The sequence below is a fragment of the Prunus persica genome, chromosome G7 (assembly GCF_000346465.2).
Source record: "Prunus persica cultivar Lovell chromosome G7, Prunus_persica_NCBIv2, whole genome shotgun sequence".
NCBI classification, from domain to species: domain Eukaryota; kingdom Viridiplantae; phylum Streptophyta; class Magnoliopsida; order Rosales; family Rosaceae; genus Prunus; species Prunus persica.
Window position 1 is genome coordinate 17,531,264 of NC_034015.1, and position 22,695 is coordinate 17,553,958.

Here is a 22,695-nt window from a genome sequence, read left to right on the forward strand (position 1 = left end):
ATAAATGGCGGGAAATCGATGTACTTATTTTTTTAATTTTAATTTTTGCTTTTAAGAGTGACAAAATTTACAAAGTCTAACTTCAAACAAAGGTTTTCACTTCCCTCCACGTTGATAATGGGTCGGCGACTGTCATCCATCAGAGTGGATGAGTGAAGGAGGGTGAGATGCAAGGAGGATAGAGCAAGGAACTATTTGAATTATAATGTTGTCATGCTTTATTATTAATTGATTATGCTTTAAAAAAATTGAAATTGATAATGTGGTAAATAATGACGTCAAAATTTGATATTCTAGAATCATGTATTTGTTTTCTTTTAAGGTAAGAAACTAGATAAGGTTGTTTTCCATTTCTGGACAAATCCAGACTACACAGAGTTGTCTTGTGTGTCACTTGAATAGGCAAAGTTGCTTCCCTGTCTCAGTGTGCCTCTTACAAGTCTCTTCCCAAAATTAAATACCATTTACAGTCATTTGCCAGACAAAAATACCATTAGCACTTAACTCACCAGAAACAAAAGAAAAATACCATTCACACTCACTCACCAAAAAAATACCATTAGCATTTAGCACTCACTTACCAGAAAAATATACCATTAATACTCATTTACCAAAAAGGATACATCATTAACCAGAGAAAATATTTAATCTTTTCCATTTAGTTGCAGTTGGCCAATGAAAGTTGAAGCTTTAAAGCAGAGAAAATGCTTAAGAATTCCTTTTGAAATCAACATAACATTAAACATTAACATTCACACTCACTTACCAGAAAAAAAAAACCATTCGCACTCACTTACCAGAAAAAAAAAAACCATTAATACTCATTTACCAAAAAGATACATTAACCAAAAAAAACTTCTAGAGCCCGTCTGGTAACCTCTTCGAAGGGAATGTCTTAAGAATTCCTTTCAAAATCCTAGAAAACCAACATAACATTAAATAGTAACATACAAAGATACAAGTTCAAGAGAGAATGCCTGGTATTACATAAATGTATAATTTACAAATCCATTACAACATTAGATTACACTGTAGATAATTTTACAAATCATTCTTCATGAGAAATTGGAACCTCCAGCCTCTTTCCCCTGTAAGCAGGAAGCAAGTTCCCTGTGAAGATCAAGTTCAGAAATAATTAATACCAAAAAAAGAAAAAAAAGAATCCTTTTCCTTTTCCTAGTGACACATGAACATCATAAGTAATTAACATATACAGAAAGCTTGTTTGTCAAGTAAACTTGTTAAGAGCATATAAAAACAACATAATCATTTGTATACTTACATTAATCCAAAGGATAATTAAGCTGGGAGTGGCCAAAACATCTGAGAATAAACAGGGGAAGAACTAAGCCAATTAATGCTTTGATCTTCCAAGCAGAAAACAGACCCATCTGATCTGATCAACTCTCTCAACGCGAAACCAATGTCATTTGAATCTGTGAAGTAAATGCAATTCCCTTTGCACCCCTCCAACTCTGCAGCTAAAACAGAGAAACAGCAATCAATACTCAAGAAGAAAGCTTGACCCCCCAAGCTCTTCACTTCAACCCATCTACCCCCCAACTCTTCATCACCCAACTTATAGACCTTGAAATCAATTGCCTTGGGCTGATCGGCTTCGTAGATTCTTCGACCACGACGAAGAGGATGGCGAAGAAAAAAATTAAAACTAGCATTACGTACATGAATTTTTGGTGATGTTTGTTGTTGCTGATTCGCACCAAGGTACCTATCCACCACATAAAGCTCTCCACAACACTCAATCAAATTCTTTCTGCAACCAAAACCAATAGGAGGCGAAAAAGGCACCAATTCCAGAGACGAATTGATCCTAAAAATTTGACCCCATTTGTTAACAACACAAGGCTGACCCTTGTACACAATTAAATCATCGTAATCAGAAATTTGGTCATTAATGAGTGTGAGCTCCTCATTTCCAATTTGGGCAAAACCCAATTTTCCTTCATTGTAGATCATGAAAATTGAGCAGTCTTTAAAGTTAGGGGCTACAATCACCTTGTTTATACCAAAAATGGAACCAGACCCCTTTGTGTATCTCAGCGCATATGCTTTGCCCAGCTCCACCATGTTAAGGTCCACCAGGTTCAAATCCGTTGGATTTCTTGCAACGTCGTCCTTGACAGAGCTGACCCGCCAGTTGGTTATCGGATTCAGAAGGCGAATCTTGTCCGCGCACTCTTCGAGCTTCAGCAACCAGCCCATGGATGAAGGCGATGAGGACGACGAGGAAGGATTCGGATTCGGATTCAGATTCGGATCCGGGTCGGGCCGGGTGAGGTAGACGGTGATTTGGGAGAGGAAGCCAGTGGGCCCGTGAGGGAAAGGGAAATTGGGAGATATGGAGGCGCAGAAAGGAGGAATGGAAGAACGCCAGGAGCTGCAGACGCTGCGGAATCGTCGGACTTCGATGTGGGTTTTGAGGTTTTGGGCGATGAGTTGGTAGAGTTGGGGTGGAAGGTTGGTCCAGTCGACTCTGATGCTGCTGCCATCCATGGCGGCCTTGTGCTTCCTCTGTTGACTTTGATGAGTAGTTTTGCAGAGCATTGTGCTTCTTCAGTTAAATTTGATGGAACACTCGGAGTTAAATATTTTTTTTCTCTTGCGCTACTAGTAGTTACTCACTGGTTTACTTTTTTTAACAAGTAAAGTTACACTTACCACATTTTTATTCTATATTTCTATACCACATAATGTGGCATATCCATATTATATATCACGTCAATTAAATCAATGAAGTGTATTTTAATTAAGATAATTAGAAAAATAAATATTAGAATAAATCATAAAAAATAAAAAAATATTAAATAATTTTAATTGATGTGACTGTTCACCTCAGCTGCCATATAAGATTGTATAAGAATGTAGTATGCAAATATGATAAGAGTAGCATTATTCTTTTTTAATAGTCTCATGTCACAGGCTTCGCGAAAGTCAATATTTTCTTTTTAAAATACTAGCCTCTTCGCATGTGCGGACTTTTTTTTAAAATTTAAAATTTTATTTTAGAATTAAAAATAATAATGAATAGTTGTGTTTCATAAAAATATAACTTATTATTTAATTTTGTTTTAATATGAAAATTATGAATTTATCATATTATCCTCATTTAATTAATAATTTTAATTATTAATATTTGAATTAACCAAGAGCATTTTCTGGTATTTTGAATATTTCACAATTCTCTGCTTTTTGCTTTATATATATAGATTTATTATAGTTAAATATTTTTTTGGTAATTGAGTTTTACACGAAATTGTAATTTAATTTCTAAGAAGAAAAAAAAATGTTTAGGTATAGTTTAAACTATAAAGTATTCTCATACAAACAACCAACGTGCCATGAGAATTCGAACCTCGAACCTGAAATCACCAATCTGCAAGTTAAGACCATTTTTTCATTTTGCTAGACATTGTTTGCCTTTTTTAATTTTATGTTTAAAAAACTTATCCAACAAACGCATATTTTTGCTCACCACTCTAACCCAAGGTGTATCCTTAACATCATTCTCAACACTTAACATGTGTCTATGTGCATAACTATAGTTAACTCTTTGCTTTGTATTTGTGGAACTATAGTTATGTTCATAGACACGTGTCAAGTATTAACAAGAATTGTGGAAATATATTGAAAGAAGAGAACTTGAGGGAAATGTAATGGATAGATAAGGGTGTTTGGAGATAAGAGGAAATAGAGATGAGGGAGATAAGAAGGATGGGAAGAAGTGAGATTGGAGATTCAGAGAGAAGTAGGGAAAGGAGGAAAAGATGAGAAGAAATGGAACAACAACCAGAAGATGTAAAAAAAACTCTCACAGAGGAGAGGATGAACTCTCACAGAAGAGAGAAAGGAAAAAGGAGGAAACAGAGACTCTCTCTCCTCCTTTAGACAATGCAATTATGCAACCAGACAGTTTTGGTATAAAAATCTTAGATTAATAATTTGTAAAATCTCAGATAATTATAAAAATAAATTGAAAATAATTTGTAACATCATAAGTAATTAATATATAGAGAATATTAGGGGGAAAACAACTAAAGCTTGTTTATCAATTAAGAACAGGTACCAGAAAGCTTGTTTGTCAAGTAAGCTTGTTAAGAGTATATAAAAACAACACAAGCATATATATATATATATACACACTTACATTAATCCAAAGGATAATTAAGCTGGGAGTGGCCAAAACATCTGAGAATAAACAGGGGAAGAACTAAGCCAATTAATGCTACGATCTTCCAAGCTGAAAACAGACCCATCTGATCTGAGCAACTCTTTCAACGCGAAACCAATGTCATTTGAATCTGTGAAGTAAATGCAATTCCCTTTGCAACCCTCCAACTCTGTAGCCAAAACAGAGAAACAGCAATCAACACTCAAGAAGAAAGCTTGATCCCCCAAGCTCTTCACTTCAACCCATCTGCCCCCCAACTCTTCATCACCCAACTTATAGACCTTGAAATCAACTGCCTTGGGCCGATCAGCGTCGCAGATTCTTCGACGACGACGAAGAGGAGGATGGCGAAGGAAAAAATTATAACTAGCATTATGAAGAGGTACTTGTGATTTTTTATCTTGCTGATCAAGGTACCTATCCACCACATAAAGCTCTCCGCAACATTCAATTAAATTCTTTCTGCAACCAAAACCAATCGGAGGAGAAAAAGGAACCAACTCCAGAGACGAATTGATCCTAAAAATTTGACCCCATTTGTTAATAACAAAAGGCTGACCCTTGTACACAATCAAATCATCGTAATCAGAAATTTGGTCATTGATGAGTCTGAGCTTCTCATTTCCAATTTGGGCAAAACCCAATTTTCCTTCATCGTAAATCATGAAAATAGAGCGGTCTATAAAGTTAGTGGCTACAATCACCTTGTTTATACCAAAAATAGAACCAGAACCCTTTGCGTATCTCAGCGCATATGCTTTGCCCAGCTCCACCATGTTAAGGTCCACCAGGTTCAAATCCGTTGGATTTCTTGCAACGTTGTCCTTGACAGAGCTGACCCGCCAGTTGGTTATCGGATTCAGAAGGCGAATCTTGTCCGCGCACTCTTCGAGCTTCAGCAACCAGCCCTTGGATGAAGGCGACGAGGACGACGAGGACGACGAGGAAGGATTCGGATTCTGATCGGGTCGGGTGAGGTAGACGGTGATTTGTGAGAGGAAGCCAGTGGGCCCGTGGGGGAAAGGGAAATTGGGAGATATGGTAGCGAGGAACGGAGGAATGGAAGAACGCCAGGAGCTGCAGACGCTGCGGAATCGGAGGACTTCGATGTGGGTTTTGAGGTGGTCGGCGATGAGTGGGTAGAGTTGGGGTGGATGGTTGGTCCAGTCGACTCTGCTGCTGCTGCCATCCATGTCGGCCTTGTGCTTCTTCTTCTGTTGACTTTGATGAGTAGTTTTGCAGAGCATTGTGCTTCTTCTGTTAAATTTGATGAAACACTCGGCGTTAGTTTTTGGCTGTTGCGCTACTAGTAGTTACTAGTTTACTTTTTTTAATAGTCTCATGTCACGCTTCACGAGAGTCAATATTTTATTTTTAAAATATTTATTAAAGTTCAATATTTTTTTTGGTAATTGAGTTTTACATAAAATTGCAATTTGGTTTCTAAGCCAGAAAAAAAAAAAAAAAAAGTTTATATTAAACTAGAGGTGGACTCGGTTTGGTTTGGTTCGGTTTTAAGGCCAAACCGTGCGCCTAACTAATGAGGTGAGAAACCGATCATCTCGGTTAACCGGTTACTTCGGTTTGGTTTGGTGAAAACATGTAATCTCTAAAATTCATTCAAACTCAAACATTCATTCACAACCTGCTTGATATTCATTCACTATTCACATCACAACATATTCAAATTCATTCATTCAATCAATCCTTTCAATTCAAACTAAAACTAAAACATATGCATCATTCATTATTCACATCCATCCAAAGTTTCAAAGTAAACCATATGCATCATTCAGCATTTACAAATTACATCCATCATTCACTTTTTAAGTACAAAGTTTATAAATTACATCCATCATTCACGTTTTGAAGTACAAAGTACAAAGTTTACAAACCTATCTTTGTAAGTGCAAAAAGTTTTTGGCAAAAAAGAGCTCCAACTCTAAAATATTTAAGTGAGCTCATCAAAAAAGGGTTCCACATCTAAATTTCCTACTGTCCAGCCCTTTTCATAACAAACCTATCTTGTTATGTTCAAAAACCAACTTCAATCTCATCAAAAAAGAGCTCCAACTCTAAAATATTTAAGTGAGCTCATCAAAAAAGGCTTCCACATCTGAACTTCCTACTGTCCATGACAGGACCCGACCCAAATTCCGCTTTGGAATTCGAGCTGGACCCTGTGCGTGTCCGACACCTGGCGGATGTCGGGCACAAATGACCTAATTGCCCTTCTATGCAAAGCACGATAACATAATAAAGTTGACTTCTACCGAAAAATCGGCAGAGTTTCTCTTGTAACTAGCTCAATACCAAAACATTTACACATGCCAAACAAGTATATATATACAACCAACTGCCAGCATACGTATATATACATTCCAACAGTTCAATTCTAAGTCTAGGGCAAAACATCAGAGCGGTTATTAAGAATTTACAAAGGAGTCAATCCTTTTACAAAACAAAAAGTCCTACATCAAAAGGAAGGCATGGAAGGTGGAAAACGGCCCGGTGGTGGATCCCTGTGCAAGCCTACTGCCTGGGGGCACAAAACATTAAAAAGGGTGAGTGGACCCAAAAATAAAGTTTAGAAAAATACATAAGAACATACTAACCCCACTGTAAAAACAGTTATACAAACTAAATTATTCTCTTTATTACTAAAATCAATGCACTCAGATAATTATACATGTATATAAGTCAATCATACTCATGGTACTAAGAATTTACAAAGTAGTCGATCCTTTTACAAAACAAAAAGTCCTACATCAAAAAGAAGGCGCGGAAGGTGGAAAACTGCTCGGTGGTGGATCATTGTGCACGCCTACTGCTTGGGGGCGCAAAACATTAAAAAGGGTGAGTGGACCTAAAAACAAAGTTTAAAAAATAGCATATGAACATACTAACCCCACTGTAAAAACAGTTATACAACTAATTTATTTGCAATGCACCCTGGAAGCACAAACATGTATCATACTCTGAGAGAGCACTACTGGTGGCCTTTTATGAAGAAAGAAATAGCAGAGTACATTAGAAGGTGCCTACTTTGTCAGCAAGTGAAAACTGAGCGACAGAAACCATCAGGGTTGTTGCAACCGCTTCTGATTCCTGAATGGAAGTAGGAGCGGATTACGATGGATTTCGTGTTCAAGCTTCCCCAAACATAGAGGAAGCATGATGGAGTGTGGGTAATCGTGGATCGACTCACCAAGTCCGCTCATTTTCTGCCGGTGAGAGCAAATTATAGTTTGAACAAACTGGCTAAGATTTTCATAGATGAGATAGTGAGACTTCATGGAGTACTAGTATCCATTGTTTCAGAAGAAAATCCGCTGGATAACTGAATTCTTGTAACCTTTAAAAATTCTGCTGCCATTTATCTGATAATTAACTAGAATTTCTTTTCTTATATCCGTTAAAGGGTATTCCACTCGGCAGCATACAAAATAAAATATTCAAAAGCATAAAACAGCTTATAACACTAATCTTGGAATAAAATTTATTCAAGATCAAATACTGTAACTGAAACTGAACTGTTTAAATTCATTTATAAAAACAAAGAGTCCACTTACTGGTAGTCCGTGCTCGCTGGACCTCTTGAAGGTCCCTCTTGCAGATCAACTGGTGCCCGGGTGCCTGATTCAATGACCATAATATTCTATTAATACAATATAGTATTAATTTAAAAACCCTAACCCCTGGCTCCTAGAAGTACGTGCGTCAAATTAAAATTGGTTCTATGGCCATAAAAGCTTGGAATAGTTTAGCAGTATCTTGGGACTCAAAAAGCGCTAAAGTCCCAAAAAGTCAACCCGGGACCCCTCGGGTCCATGACCTCGCAATATGATCCGGAAGCCTCTAGAAGTTCCAATATACCTAGGACACATGTCTCGAGGGTTTGTCTCGATTGGACGGTCGAATTGATCACGATTGTACAATCGCACGATTTCTAAACCCTAGCCCTAGGGTTTGCGATTTCGGAGTATCCGGGACTTCGATTCACGATTTTGAAATTGTCTAGAGTAAGCTAGCTGAAACTGATTACGATCCAACGGCTCCACAGTATTGCACCCAGAAATCGCACAATATGTAAAATCCGTTCGAGACTCAAATGGTATCCAAATTGAGATCCGCGAATTCCTACGCTCTCATGACAACCTAAGGATCTCATCAAGACACAGTGCCACTTCACTACCCTTGCCCACGCACCGCCACACGTACTGGCAGCGCTGGGTGCCCAAAATGATTACGTATCGCCGGAAAATCTCCAAACCGCGGCCCCAAACTCCTACCCTAGATATAACACCCTATTTGGAACCACTTTTGTTCTTGGACCTACCTCAAAAACTGACCGGAAGTGGCCGAACTCGGAGGCCGAAAATCGGACGAATTTCCAATTCGAAAATCAATTATCTACGTTCAAAATCAATGCAATCCTACCCAACCATCAGCTAGAGTATGGAAAATAGGTAGAAATCCATACCTTACTCGTCAAATTTGGAGAAGAAATTAGGAAGAATAAGTGGTTTGAAGATTTGAAAAAAATCATCGGATTTCTGCAAATTCCGGCGACACCGGCGGCGGAGTGAAGCAGCCGAGGGCTAGGACTCGTAGAGGAGGATGAGCTGGTTCTTTTGGGACCGGTGCCGACGAAGATGGTGGCCGGACGTGGTGGCAGCGAGGAGAGAACCGATCGGCTGTGTAAGGGGGAGGGGATTGTCGCGACGAGAGAAAGAGAGAGAGAGAGAGAGAGAGAGAGAGAGAGAGAGAGAGAGAGAGAGAAGAGAGAGAAGTGAGTTTTGTAAAATCTGATTTTTTTCAAATTATTGTTCTGCCCTTTGGAGTATTTTAACCATATTTACTTCGTTAAAGCTCCGATTTGAGTCCACTTCGTGTCTACGAACTCGTTTCGTCGTGCTCTACGCAACAGGGTGTGTGTGAAATTGTCAAATTACTTCTTGGTCAAAAAGTCAACTTTTCTTTAATAAATTATTCTAAAGGCAAAATTGTTTTTTCCTCTTAATAAATTACTAATTAAATATAAATTAAGATTTGGGTTATTACAGTCCAGCCCTTTTAAGTAACGAACCTATGTTGTTATGTTCAAAAACCTACTTCAATATCATCAAAAAAGAGCTCCAAGATAAAATATTTAAGTGAGCTCCAATATAAACCTAGTGCATACAAACTGTCCAGCCCCTTTACAAACCAATTCTTCATGCTTCCTTTAATTTTTTGCAGTAAGCATTAGTGGCCAGTGGCCACTTGTTCATTTTCATTCCGTTGCAAAGTTTGAATATCTACAAGAATAAAGAACATGTAAGACAAATTCAAATATACAAGATTAAAACAGAAAAAAATAAAAATAAAAACATAACAGCAGTGCCTGATTCTATTTTCTCCAAAGCTTGATAAAACTCAAGCTCATCTTCACTTGGCTGCTTGTTGAAGTCAAAAGCCACTTGGCTTAGCCAATCCTTAGTGCAAACAAGGGCCTCAATTGTTTTAGGAGTCAAATACGCCCTAAAAGGATCCACAACCCTTTTTCCCATACTAAACGCAGCTTCCAAAGGCACACTTGAAACAGGGACAGCAAACACATCCCTTGCAATCTTAGATAGAACTGGAAATCTTGGAGAGTTCTCTCTCCACCAATCTAGCAAATCAAAGTTTGCTATTTCTGGATCTTGAGCTGCCTCTAATAAATACTTGTCCACCTCATTCTTAATTTGAACCACGACTCTATCTTTTCTTGTTCTCGCAAATTTTTTAAGTCTTGGATCATTGCATTCAACTCTTACCTCCCCTCCACTTTCTACATTAGCCTCTGCAGTAGATTGGACAGCTGCTGGTTCCACTTTCTTATAGGCCTCATACATCCGCATTAAGAGATCCTTCACTCATTCTACCATCAAAGTAACCTTCGAATCATCACTTTCTAACTCATCAAAGCTATATTGGATATAGTTCATTTTGTAACGGGGATCAAGCACCACCACCACAATCAAAACTTGGTTCACTTCTTGAATATTACCCCAATACTTATCAAACTTCTTTTTCATTGAAGTTGCAACTTTTTTCAAAAAAATGTCTTCACTTACAATCATTGCATTCAACTCATCAACAATAGAAAGCATCTCATTGAAGGGGATATTGGAAGTAACCATCTTATATGCACTAAATTTTGAAGGTAGCCTCGTAAAATCTTTTCAAGAACTTCGCAAAAGCTCTTGCATACTCCCAATCCGCAGTGGTTGGAGGCTTCTTTTTTTTAGTGCAGATTTCCCCTTCTTGAACCTTTCTTTTCTTCTTTTTTAGAATACCATCATCACGATCACCACCACTTTGATGAAAGTAAGATACATAGTCTGTCACCTCCTCTTCCAACTTATCAAACCCTCTTTGCAACTTTAAGGCAGCTTCTAACATAAGATAAACTGAGTTCCACCTTGTTTTACACTCCAAAGGTAATAAAGCTTTGCTGTCAATTTTTTGCAAACAATGCCTAAATTTGTCCAACCTAGATGGGGACGACCTTGTATATACACAAGCTTTGCGAATACTTTTAATTGAGTCATGCAATTCACTCAACCCATCAAAAACTATCAAATTAAGGATATGCGCACAACATCTCATATGTAAACAATCACCATCTAGCAAAAGAGTGCCCCAAAGCTTCAATTGCCTCTTCATATGCCTAATGGTCCCATCATTAGCCGTAGCATTGTCAAGTGTAATTGTGAAAACTTTATCTATTCCCCAATCATGCAAACAATCCTCCACAAGTCTCCCAATAGCCTCACCTCTATGATTTGTAATTTGACAGAAATTGATGATTCTCTTCCAGCTATCATCAATGAAATGGGCTGTCAAAGCCATATAGTTCACATTTTGCAAGGAAGTCCAAGTGTCCGTGGTAAGCGACACTCTTTGTGAATTTAGATTTAATACACTCTTGATTTTTACCTTTTCTTCTTGAAAAAAATCTCACACATCTTTAGCAATGGTTCTACGAGATGGTGGATCAAATCTAGGTTGACACTCTCTCATAAATATCCTAAAACTGACACATTCCACATGCCTAAATGGAAGCTCATCAAGTATTATCATCTTCACACAGGCAATTCTACTTCTCTCCTTGCTATATGAATGCACAACTACAGTTCCTTTGTTGTCAAATACAAGAACTTTTTGTTTGTTCTCTTCTCTTAATGGACACCCCCCGTACACTTATCTCTCAAATGTTGCATCATTGTAGATGTCCCATTTTTTTATGGGATCACATGCATAAGATGCACGACAATACTTACAAGAAGCTCTAGGTCCAATATTACTCCCTAGTTCAAATGGTTCCTTAATGAAATGTTTCCATACCTCCGATGCTTTCCTAATAGGCTTGATCTTTCCCGAAAGTGGAAGGACGTGAAGGGAGTGTAGCTGCTCCATCCCCAACTACTTGTGGTGTATCATTTGTTGTAGGTGTAGGACTAGCTTCCATATTTGACATTTTTAAGGCCTATTAAATGAAAAACATATTCATAAACAAACTCATAAACATGCCAAAACATGTTAACACTTCAAATGTAATAAACATTTACACACCAAACAGATTTTCAAAGCTATGAGTCAAAACTTTTACTTCTTTATTATTGTTTTTCAAAACATATGTAAATTAAACCCATTGACTATAGATTAAAATTATTCACAACTGCTTTCATACAAGTAAAGAAAATTGTAATTATATTATCAATTAAACTGCATAATCTTGACATGAACAATAACCCAATTAAACTGCATAATCAAGCCTTTTACAGAAATGTGTTCCTTAATACTTAATAGTACATTAACCCTTTCTATCTAATAATAAAGCTAATCAAGGATAACAAATGACAGCTAAACTAGTCTTGAATTAGAGGCTTTTATGTGTTCAGGCTTCAATACACACCACAGAATCACAGATATCTATAGAGAATAGGCTATAACAGTTACAATTTACAAACAAAACAAAACACATATATAGGAAGGAAATGAAACTTACCCTTGATTTTCAACACAAACACCAGTTCAAAACTCTCCAATTTGCTAGATAAAATGTCTGCATATGCAAGAACTACAAAAATTAGGGCTATACCAAAACCCCCAATAATTAGGGTTTATAACATAAACAAAAATCACAAAACAAAAAAAGAAATTGTTGAGGAATCAACTAACCTTTGCAAAGAGAAACCTTGTCTGAAAAATAAGATGAGAGAGCAGAATGAGTGATGACAAACTCAGAGATGAGAGACGTAGAGATGAGAGATAGAGAAACTGAAAGATGAGAGGGAGGTGCGTGCAAGTCAGGCTACGAAGAAGAGGTGCCGCCGATGATGCGACGGCGCCAAGTCGACGGTGAGTGGTGGTGATGATGCGAGGTTGAGGCGGTGAGGCTGAGGTGACGTCAAAGAGGCAAAGGGGAGGAGAGATGGATGAGGCCGCACGATTGAATTGGGGATGATCGACCTAGATTAAGTTTTGAATGGCTTGGATATGCTGTGCACAAGTGCACAGAACATAAATCATAATCCAATAGAAATCAGCCACGTGTATTATAATTATTTAATTATATATAATTTAATATACCCAGTTCGGTCCGGTTCATTGACGGTTTTTAAAATTATGGACCTAGCGCCCAACCGTGAAGGCCAGTTCGATCCGGTTCATGCACCGTTTACCAAAAACAAAGAGAAGAAAACCACACCAAACTGGACCGATCGGTTCAGTTCGGCCGATTTGGCCAGTTTTCGGTCCCATATGCCCAGCTCTAGTTTAAACTATAAGGTAGGGGATTCTCACCCAAACAACCAATGTACCATAAGAATTCGAACCTCAAACATGAAATCATTGATATGCAAGTGAATGCCATTTTTTCATTGTGCTAGACTTTGTTTGTCTTTTTTAATTTATGTTTAAAAAACTTATCCAACAAACATATATTTTTGCTCACCACTCTAACCTAAGGTATATTCTTACAACCATTCTCAACACTTGACACTTGTCTATGAGCATAATCATAGTTTCACAAATACAAAGCAAAGAGTTAACTATAATTATATAAATGAACACATGTTAAGTGTTGAGAAGAATTATGAGGAGATATTTTGAGTTAAAGTAGTGAGAAAATGAGAATTAATTACCAAATATTCTCAAGGTCTGAACATGACTCCAAGGACAACAATCCAAAACCGCTATTAGAACTAGAATATGAGAATTCCATCTGAAATCCAAGTAACCCAAATATAACACAAAACAAGAACATTTAAAAAATATAAGTTCAAGATAGAACAGCTTACTTTGTCTGTTTGTAATATTAACAGGCTCCAACCTTAAACATTGCATTGGACCGATAAAAAGACAAGAGTCTTAAACATTGGACAAACTAGACTGATAATTTACCACTGTTTTTATTCTAGGGTAATTTTGCAAATCACTCTTCATGAGAAATGGTATTTTCCACCTGCTCCGAGAGATGCAGAAATGGAAGTAACTTCCCTGTGTCAAGTATTGAAAAATAATTAATACCCAAAGAAAATTCCTTTTTTTTCCCCAAGTGAAACACAATTATTACAGAACATTCAGAGAAGAAAAATTAGTTAACAATAGCATACATTGTGAAGTTTTGATCTATCTCCATACCATAACCACAAATATACTGTCTTGAAGGATTAAAATGTCTTCTAGGCAAATTTCTTTTCTTTAAGATTTGTAGAATTCTCTCTTAAAATAAATAACTATACTCTCCAATTAATCTACCTCCTGAATTCTAGGCAATTTTTTTCTCCTTTTTGTTACAACGGAAGGAATCGAACCCTCGACCTAACCTAATTCTAACCCATATTCTCACCCACACTCACGACTAGGGCTAACCCCATGGGGCAACTCTTTCGGATTTGAAGAGCTATTTCTTCTTTTAGTTGCCTATGTTGTAAAATGCACCCTATATAGATCAGAGTGTTTGTATATAGCCCCTTCAATTGGAGCCTCTGTTCAACTTGCCAGACATTATGTATAAACTTGAGAGAGAGAGAGAGAGAGAGAGAGAGAGAGAGAGAGAGAGAGAGGACTGCACGCACTAACCATGTTATGATACCAAAACATGGATGCAAATACCCCAATTTTAAGTTTAAAACAATACAATCTACTCAACAGAGCCAAGCTTGTTTATGAATTAAGCATGATCCAACATTACTATACACTCAAGACCCCAACCTAACAATAGCTTATTAGTTTTTACATTGTGAATATGAAAGTTAGTAAGAAAATTGTAAGCATGTAACCAGTAAACATTCTATTCTATATCTTGAGAAGTAAGAACAAATATTTCATACTTAATTCACCAATCAGCATGCAGACAGACATCAGTCGGGGGATAGCCAGGCTGAGGGTGGCTGGAGCATCGGAGAATAGCCAGGTGAAGCTGCTAGGTTCGTAATGCTGCCATTTTCCAAATTGAACACAGAACATTGCCGAGTAAGTGTTCTTGGCCCTCCAAATTCTGGCTCATAAGTACGCTTTTGGTCGGTGAACAAAATGCAATTCCCCTTCACTCTAGAAACGCCTCTGGTGGAGACAGAGAAAGAGTCGTCATGGCTCAAAACAAACACTTGATCTCCCAAGCTATTCACCTCAACCCACCTACCCCATTCTCGTTCCAGCTTATAAACTTTAAAACTAACTGTCTCAGGATAAGGGGCAGTGAGATCCCCAAAAATAAGGTCCCGGTGCTCTAACATCTTGCACATCTTGAGCCTCTGCCTCTCAGTGAACCGATCAACCACATAAAGATCACCACAAGACTCAACCAAATGCTTCTGCTCACCCAACCTACCTAAGGGAGGCGAAAATTGAATCACCTTAAACTCTGAATTCATGCATGAAACTATTCCCTCTCTATCAACAACATAGCAGTGACCCTTATAAGCAATAATATCATCAAACCAAGAGTCTTTTTGTTTCAAAAGGGTCCATTTCTCATCTCCGAATCTGGCAAAGTACAACTGGCCTTCACCGTGCATCATCATCACAGCAAAATTATCCAAATGGGTTGGATTCAAGACTATAACTTTGTTCATACAATCAACGGTGAAATCGTTAAGCCGATACTTAAGGGCATACGACTTGCTCAATTCCACAATCCCAAAGTCCAATAAGTTGAATTGCTTTGAAGAACCGTCAGGAGAGTTCCTGAGAGGCGAATTTGTGATTGGATGACGCAAACGCAGCTTTCCAGAAGGGGACTCTTCGAACTTCACCAGCCATGGTTTTGACGAATTGGGTTCTCCGTCGACGAGTGCCTCCATGCGGTAGACTGTGATTAGGTAGAGCACGGCTTGGATTTCAGTTCCGGCAGCCCTGGCGCTTGCAGAGGAACAAGAAGAATACATGTGGGGCAGAGGAGGAAGAATGGTTCGCTGAAAAGAGGGGATAGAGGAACGCCATAACTTACAGACGCTGCGAAAGCGGAAAACGCCGACGGAATTGTCAAGGCATTTTCCGATATTCGGCCACAACTCCTTTGGAAGATCAGACCAGTCCACCTTCTTCTTCCCCCTCTCCATTTTCTCAGCTTATCACAGTGGAGACTTGACGAATAAGTTTGTGTTTAATATTGTCTGGTCCCCCCACAAAAGCTAGATTTTATTTTGGTTGGGTTGCGAATTTGCATGTATTCTAATTGGTCCAGATTGATAATTTCATTTTTAGTATAAAAATCTTAGATTGATAATTTGTAAAATCTCAAGATAATTATAAAAATGGATTTTCTGGATTTGTTTTTGTATTACTTCACTTGTATATTAGGGCCCTGATTTTCTCACTCCTTTTGTTTTTTCAATATTTTTTACTATTACATACAATTTCAAACAATAGAGTGTAAGTGGATAAAAAAAGAGTGGAAAAATCAGTTCCTTTTATGTAAGGTGTATACTAGCCCCTTGGCACATGCTCACACATGTGCCAATTGGGTTTCTTTTATATTTTTTTATATTTTTAGAATTAAGAAAAGATAACATGGGTAGTTATGTTTCATACAAATATGACCTATTATCTAATTTGTTTTTAATTTTAATTTTTTTTAATATGAAAAAAATATGAATTTACCATATCATCCTCATTTAATTAATAATTTCAATTCTTAATGTTTGAATTAACCAAAGGCATTTTCTGGTATTTTGAATGTTTCACCATTCTCTGCCTTTTGCTTTATATATATATATATATATATATATATTATATTTAATAATTAAAGTCTTCACATGATAATTTATCGAGAACCTATAATTGTTTAAGAGTTTCAATACTTAAATTTGGATTAGTCCGCCCACTGCAACTTCGACTCCTATAAGAGCATCTCCACTCATAAGGGATAAGGCAAGGGCAAGGGTTGCCACTATTCATGTGAATAGTGGCAGCCTTGCCTTTTTTGGTTCCACCCCAAAAGGCTAGGGCAAGGGCAAGAAAAAAAGAAGAATATGCAACAAAATATAAACTTGTTATGTATTTATAGGGAAAACATTCATAATTTTTTGGTTTTTTTTTTTAAAAAAAAATTTTGATTTTGATTTTTTCCATTTTTTCCATTTTTTTTTTACCCGCTGACATTAGCGCCCTCGGGTTGAAGCCCAAGCAAGATCTGCCCTTGGGCTTGCCCAGGCTGCAGGTGCTGCGCTGGAGGTCCAAAACTGAGGGAATGGGCCTCTTGTCCTGGCTAAAGTCCTTGCAGTGGAGATTCTCTAAGTGGTTGACAGTTTTAACGGTTGGAGGTTTATGATTGTCGGTATCTATGAGCAGCTAACAGTTTCAACAATTAGGAGGCCTATAAGCAATCGACATTTTCAACAGTTGGATAGAATTCAAAACCCTTCTGGACGGCTAACAGTTTCAACAAACTAAGGGCCGATGAGCTACTGACATTTTCAATGATCGGATATAGTTCAAAACCCATGAGTAACTAACTTACAAAAGCATATCCAACGGCTAAGAGTTTTGGGGAACATAGGCATCTTAAATATAAGTCGGTGTAATATAATGCTTTTTGTTTTGTTTTTGTCAAAGAAAATTTAGGGGGAGATTGGCTACTCTCGCCACCAGCACCAGGACAGACCCACAACCTCAAGCCGAAAGGACTTATGTGTGGCACTCAACTGCGAGCTGTCACGGGTATAGATTTATTAGGAAATTATAGATTGCGCACCAATGAGAATTGCTGGCAGCGGGACTTGAACACTGGTGGAGCTACACATAGTGCATGAACCTTACCAATTAATGCTTTGCTTTGCTTAAATGCTTTTCTTTTTGTTGATCAACGAGAAATGTTATTTTCCAATTTAAATAAATATCACTAAATCAAGAGTTAGTTAATAAACTTAACCCCAATCATTGTGAAATCTACTTTTTTTAAAATTGCTATTTGTTAAGGTGTTCAATAGACTATAAAAATAAAAATAAAAAACTATCTGGTAAAGGAAAATAGTTGGCAATGCATCACCCCAATGTGTGAAATGAAGGAAAATAAAATAAAAACTATTTGGTGTTAAATAGATTATGCAAAACTGGAAAGTAAAAAAAAATTGCATTGGAAAGCAAATTTTTTTTTTTTGGAAACAGTTTATGTGACACTTGTTGAACATGGATGGTCAATATTATTTCAATTCAAATCAATAAAAACAATTACCATCACAAATCATCAATAATTAGAGTAACGATTTCACTGTTTTTTTATATTTTTTCTTTTTAATGTCGGGTCTCGTGAGAACTTTAGAGCCCGGAGCAACTGCAAAGCCCAGAGCAATTGAGTACGACACAAATCGAACACAATTGGCTAACATTGACCATGACCAGCGTTGGTCGCCATGGCTAATTAGTTTGAAAATAAAGGGTAAAATAGTCATTTCCATTATTACACACCAAGAAAATAGTAATTAGGTCAACAGACAGTTTAACTACATAATCGGTATGTATACATCCAGAATAACATTAACAGACTACAATATTAAACATTTGGATAAACTAGCCTGATAAATTTTTACAATACTTTTACTGCAGATAATTTTACAGATCACTCTTCATGAGAAATTGGATTTTCCACCACCTCCGAGAGATGCAGAAAAAGGGGTCTTCATTAGCAGTAAGCAAATTTCCTGTCAAGTGTTAAGAAATAATTAATATCCAAACAATTTTTTTCCAAGTGAAACACAATTAGTACAGAATATTCAGGGAATAAATTTTTTTTTACCACAAAGCATACTTTCTAAAGTTAGGATGTGTCTATATGAAAACCACGGGTAGTAATAACCAAAATCAGGATTAAAATGTGATCTAGGGGAAATCTTTTCCTGAAGATTTGAGCTTCCAATCTACTTGCTAGACATTTGGTCAGCCACGAGGGTTTGTTATCTCTCACATCCGGCAATTCTTCGAGCTGAATGCTCATATTCTTTTGCAGAAGGACTGCAGGCACTAACCTTGTTATTGATGCCAAAACTTGAATGTAAATACCCCAATTTTAAGTCTAGGAGAATATAATCTACTCAGAACAGCTATGCTTGTATATAAAGTAAGTGTGATAAGATCCCACAATATACAGTACACTCCCACCATGAAATTTCACTCCTTCCTATTGCTTACTAACTATTAGATTGTGAAGATAAACAAGCACTTTTGTCTCATTGACTGGCAAGACAAGAAAATTTATAAGCGTGTAATCAGTAAACATTCTAGATATACAGAGAGAAGTAAGGATGAAACATTTCATACTTACACTCAGCAATCAGCACGCAGATGGGGACATTAATCGGGGCTGAGCCAACTTGAGGGTGGCCATAGCATAAAACAGGCACGAAAAGCCGCTACATTCTTGATGCTGCCATCCTCTAAGTCAAACACACAACTGTGACATTTTCTTGCTCCTGATCCTGCAACTCCTGGTAAATGAGCATGCCTGTGGTCGGTGAACAAAATGCAATTTCCCTTCACTCTAGCTAAGCCTCTGGTGGAGACAGAGAAAGACCCATCATTGCTCAAAATAAAAACTTGATCTCCCAAGTTCTTCACATCAACCCATCTAGCCCATTCTTGATCCAGCTTATAAACTTTAAAATCAATAGCCTCAGGGACCGCAGCATTGGCAAAGAAAGGATTAGGATGAACAGGATTATGAAGACCAAATATAACATTATTATCCTCAAGATGGTACCTCTCGGATCTCTCCCTATCAAGGCAACGATCAACCACATAAAGATCACCACAAGACTCAACCAAATGCTTCTGCCCACCAAACCCACATAAGGGAGGCGAAAAAGGAACCACTTTTAACTCTGAACTCACCCAAAAAATTGTTCCCAATCTATCAACAACATAGCATTGGCCCTTATAAACAATAATATCATCATAGTGAGAGTTTCGTTCATCAAAATGGGTCCATTTCTCATCTCCAATTCTCAGATAACCCAACTTGCCTCCATCAAATATCTTGAATATACCACAATTATCCAAATGGGTTTGACCCATGACCACCACTTTGTTCACACAAGCAATAATGACATTGTTTTGTCGATACTTGAGACTATACGATTTGCGCAATTCAACAACGCCAAAGTCCAATAAGTTAAAGTTCTTAGCTTTAGGGGAGTACCTGAGAGGCGAATTTGTGATCGGGTGTAGTAAACGCGACTCACCAGAATTGGACTCTTCGAGCTTCAGCAACCATGGTTTTGAATTTGATGAATTTGGTTCTCCATCAACGAGTGGCTGCATACGGTAGACTGTGGTTTGGAAGAGCAAGGCTTGGAATTCAGCTCCGGCAGCCACGGCGTCTGAGGAGAATTTGTGGGGCAGAGGAGGAACAGTGGTTTGCTTGAAAGGGGGGACAGAGGAACGCCATAACGTACAGACGCTGCGAAATCGGAGAACGTCGATGCGACTGTCGAGGCAATTTCCGATCGTCAGCCATAGCTCCTTTGGAAGAGCGGACCAATCCACCTTTTTCTTCTTCTCCATCTTGACTGACTTGGCAGAGTGGAGAACTAACAGCTAACGGCTGTGTTTTTATGATGCCTGGTCCCCTCCGCTTGTAGCTAGACAAATTTATTTATTTTCCTTTTAATTATTCACATATTAGTATTATTTTACCTATTTATCCCTTTAAAATAAAGTTGTTTTGAGAAATTTTCTTACATTAGGGTAAATTGAATATTTTAAAAAATTAACCATAACGAAATTTAAAACAAATACCATAAAACGAAGATGGTAATATTTGTAGTTAGATTTTGAGCATATGTGAATCTCAATCCTTAATTGTATAAATGTTATTTGATCTAAATTGACAATTTGTCAACATAAACATTGAAAAATAAATACCATAAAACGAAAATCGTAAATCATATCTTCTTCGAAATGGAAACAGCTTTATATTAAACACTTGTTATAGTGGCATTTCAATCCAACACATACATGGATCAAAACTATAAACCTTCACAAAATCATCACACACACACATCAACTTATTTTAGGAAAAGGAAATGAGAAAATTCACGGGTGCCACAAATCTTAAACAGGAATAGCCGCCAACTGACTGAAATTCATGGGTGCCACAAATCTTGTCCCTGCGCCATAGAGGGTAAGTGCTGCTAGTCGGGAAGCATATTCAGTTGGATGATACAAGTCCCAGAACAAATACTCATGCCGATTCGCACAAAGGTTGGGGTTTAAGGAATGCATGCATGGGATTACTCCATTTAACTGTCCATTTCCACAACAAGCTGATTGGATGTCCTTAAAACCTAGCAAGTAGTTTAACAAATTTTTCTTTAATTAAGAAAAAAAAAAAAAAAATTTCAACATGATCTTCATTTTACTATTTGTCTGAAATACTTACCAAAGGCTAATGGGTCTTCAATGATGCTCATTGTCATCTCATAAGCGTTTCCGAGTGAGTATTTCATCCCTTTCAACTTTGAGCTCATTTCGAGCAGAAGATCCTTCAGTGAAATGAAAAAAGATTGAGCAAGCCTGTTTAGTTCCTCCCTGCAAACACCCGACGTATTTGAAACACGTGCATGAGGGCAACATCCAATTGGAGCAACACTTATAATCCCAAATTTCCGAGCTCCCAACTTGTACAAACCCTGCATTTAATCACAAAATCATCAAATTATAAGCTTATTTAAGGGATACTCTTATCTGGTCCACCCTCCGAACCGTCTATACCTCTAAATGGTTACGGTACGTGAATTGAAGATTTGCCATGTAGAAGAACTCATCCTCTGGATCAACTGAGGTAGAGGAATTGGAAGGAAGTTCCACATGGTCGAACAGGTCGTTGCTTCCGATACTAATGATGAACAAAGACTTGGCAAGAAATTTATCAGTCGCCTCGGGACCCATCAACTTTGTGAAATTTCCCCGGACTGTCGCAAATTGTTGGATTTGGTCTCCGAGTGGAACAACCTCGATCTACAGTTAATTGCAACAACACAGATTATGAAAGAAATATTTATAATTTCGACTTCAAGGTTAGTTAGTTTTAGATAATTTATAAATAAGACCCCCAACGTTCAAACAAGAATTAATTTTAATTTACAGTCTGACAACATAACCATGAAGTAAATAATATTGCATGCTTACATATCTGAATTTTCCGGTATCTTTGAGTATGCCGGATCCTCCTGAAGCAAAGTTCACCCCCTGCAGAATATCTCTTTTAAAAGTGGAGGTACGGTTGAGAATATACAAGAAGGGTGGCGGACTTCTCTGGTAGCCAAATAGTCTCGCTACAAATCAAAGTAGGAAAATCGTCAAAACCGTCTAATTAACTAAGTTAGATAGCTAATCAGTTAAGTTGCTGCATGCATGGTATATATAAACAAATATTAATTAGTGAATTAATTACCAATTTGGTCAGCGCTGTTAAGGCCATTGCTGAACCTCCCAGTAGGCACAGAATATGGAAAATCAATCCCATTCGGGGCGAAATCAGCCCTCGAAGAACTTGATTGTAACAGATTGTTTGTACCAACATCAGCAGTTGAGTCTCCAAAGATGAAAATAGTTACTGGATCATCTGCATTGGCTATGTGCCCCAGACAAAACAGAAACCACCAGAAGCAGAAGAAGAATGCACAAATCTGCTTTGCCATAACAACTAAGATCACTAGGGCTAGCTAGCTGGCTTTATTATATATGTTGCCGGCCAAGGTTCCAATTCAGCTACCTTTTCTTCATGTAGCTCTCGATTCATTCCATATTTATATTAGCGGAAGATGTGAAAAATGAACAACCAGGTGATGTTATGTTGTCACTGTCCCAGCCTCTATATTAACCAAGAACTTGATTTTTATGGCGGATTTGCCTAAAATTTGAATTTATGCACGTGTCTATATCTGTGCATGTCTGCTCATAATTCACCAGAATATTGACAATCTAAAAGGTTAAAACTCTTGGTATGAAATTTCTTCTGTTTCTCTCGACTC

At 37.6% G+C, this 22,695-nt stretch overlaps 5 protein-coding genes across 6 annotated transcripts; all 5 read right to left on the reverse strand.

Annotated features, from left to right (window-relative positions):
- LOC18769592 (putative F-box protein At1g65770) lies at nt 903–13,446 on the reverse strand. The gene is made up of 6 exons (XM_007203303.2): nt 13,366–13,446; nt 12,401–12,721; nt 12,228–12,284; nt 11,564–11,705; nt 4,166–5,446; nt 903–1,110 (listed from the first exon to the last, which is right to left on the reverse strand). The coding sequence occupies exon 5, from the start codon at nt 5,434–5,436 to the stop codon at nt 4,183–4,185; it is 1,254 nt and encodes a 417-aa protein (XP_007203365.2). The 5' UTR covers nt 5,437–5,446; nt 11,564–11,705; nt 12,228–12,284; nt 12,401–12,721; nt 13,366–13,446; the 3' UTR covers nt 903–1,110; nt 4,166–4,182.
- On the reverse strand, nt 1,310–2,788 carry LOC18770438 (F-box protein SKIP23). 2 transcript variants are annotated; one of them, XM_020567909.1, is made up of 2 exons: nt 1,684–2,788; nt 1,310–1,475 (listed from the first exon to the last, which is right to left on the reverse strand). In XM_020567909.1, the coding sequence occupies exons 1-2, from the start codon at nt 2,563–2,565 to the stop codon at nt 1,410–1,412; spliced, it is 948 nt and encodes a 315-aa protein (XP_020423498.1). In that variant the 5' UTR covers nt 2,566–2,788; the 3' UTR covers nt 1,310–1,409. The 2 variants fall into 2 exon arrangements, with proteins under 2 accessions (XP_020423498.1, XP_020423497.1); XM_020567908.1 differs by having other exon boundaries at nt 1,310–1,481.
- On the reverse strand, nt 13,471–15,831 carry LOC18769946 (putative F-box protein At1g65770). Its single transcript, XM_020567907.1, has 2 exons — nt 14,557–15,831; nt 13,471–13,720 (listed from the first exon to the last, which is right to left on the reverse strand). The coding sequence occupies exon 1, from the start codon at nt 15,784–15,786 to the stop codon at nt 14,587–14,589; it is 1,200 nt and encodes a 399-aa protein (XP_020423496.1). The 5' UTR covers nt 15,787–15,831; the 3' UTR covers nt 13,471–13,720; nt 14,557–14,586.
- Nucleotides 18,099–20,288, reverse strand: LOC18769196 (putative F-box protein At1g65770). The gene is made up of 2 exons (XM_020569057.1): nt 18,987–20,288; nt 18,099–18,366 (listed from the first exon to the last, which is right to left on the reverse strand). Exon 1 carries the CDS (start codon nt 20,222–20,224, stop codon nt 19,016–19,018), a length of 1,209 nt encoding a protein of 402 aa, XP_020424646.1. The 5' UTR covers nt 20,225–20,288; the 3' UTR covers nt 18,099–18,366; nt 18,987–19,015.
- On the reverse strand, nt 20,742–22,362 carry LOC18771410 (GDSL esterase/lipase At4g16230). The gene is made up of 5 exons (XM_007202813.2): nt 22,116–22,362; nt 21,851–21,996; nt 21,434–21,679; nt 21,102–21,351; nt 20,742–21,006 (listed from the first exon to the last, which is right to left on the reverse strand). The coding sequence occupies exons 1-5, from the start codon at nt 22,360–22,362 to the stop codon at nt 20,774–20,776; spliced, it is 1,122 nt and encodes a 373-aa protein (XP_007202875.2). The 3' UTR covers nt 20,742–20,773.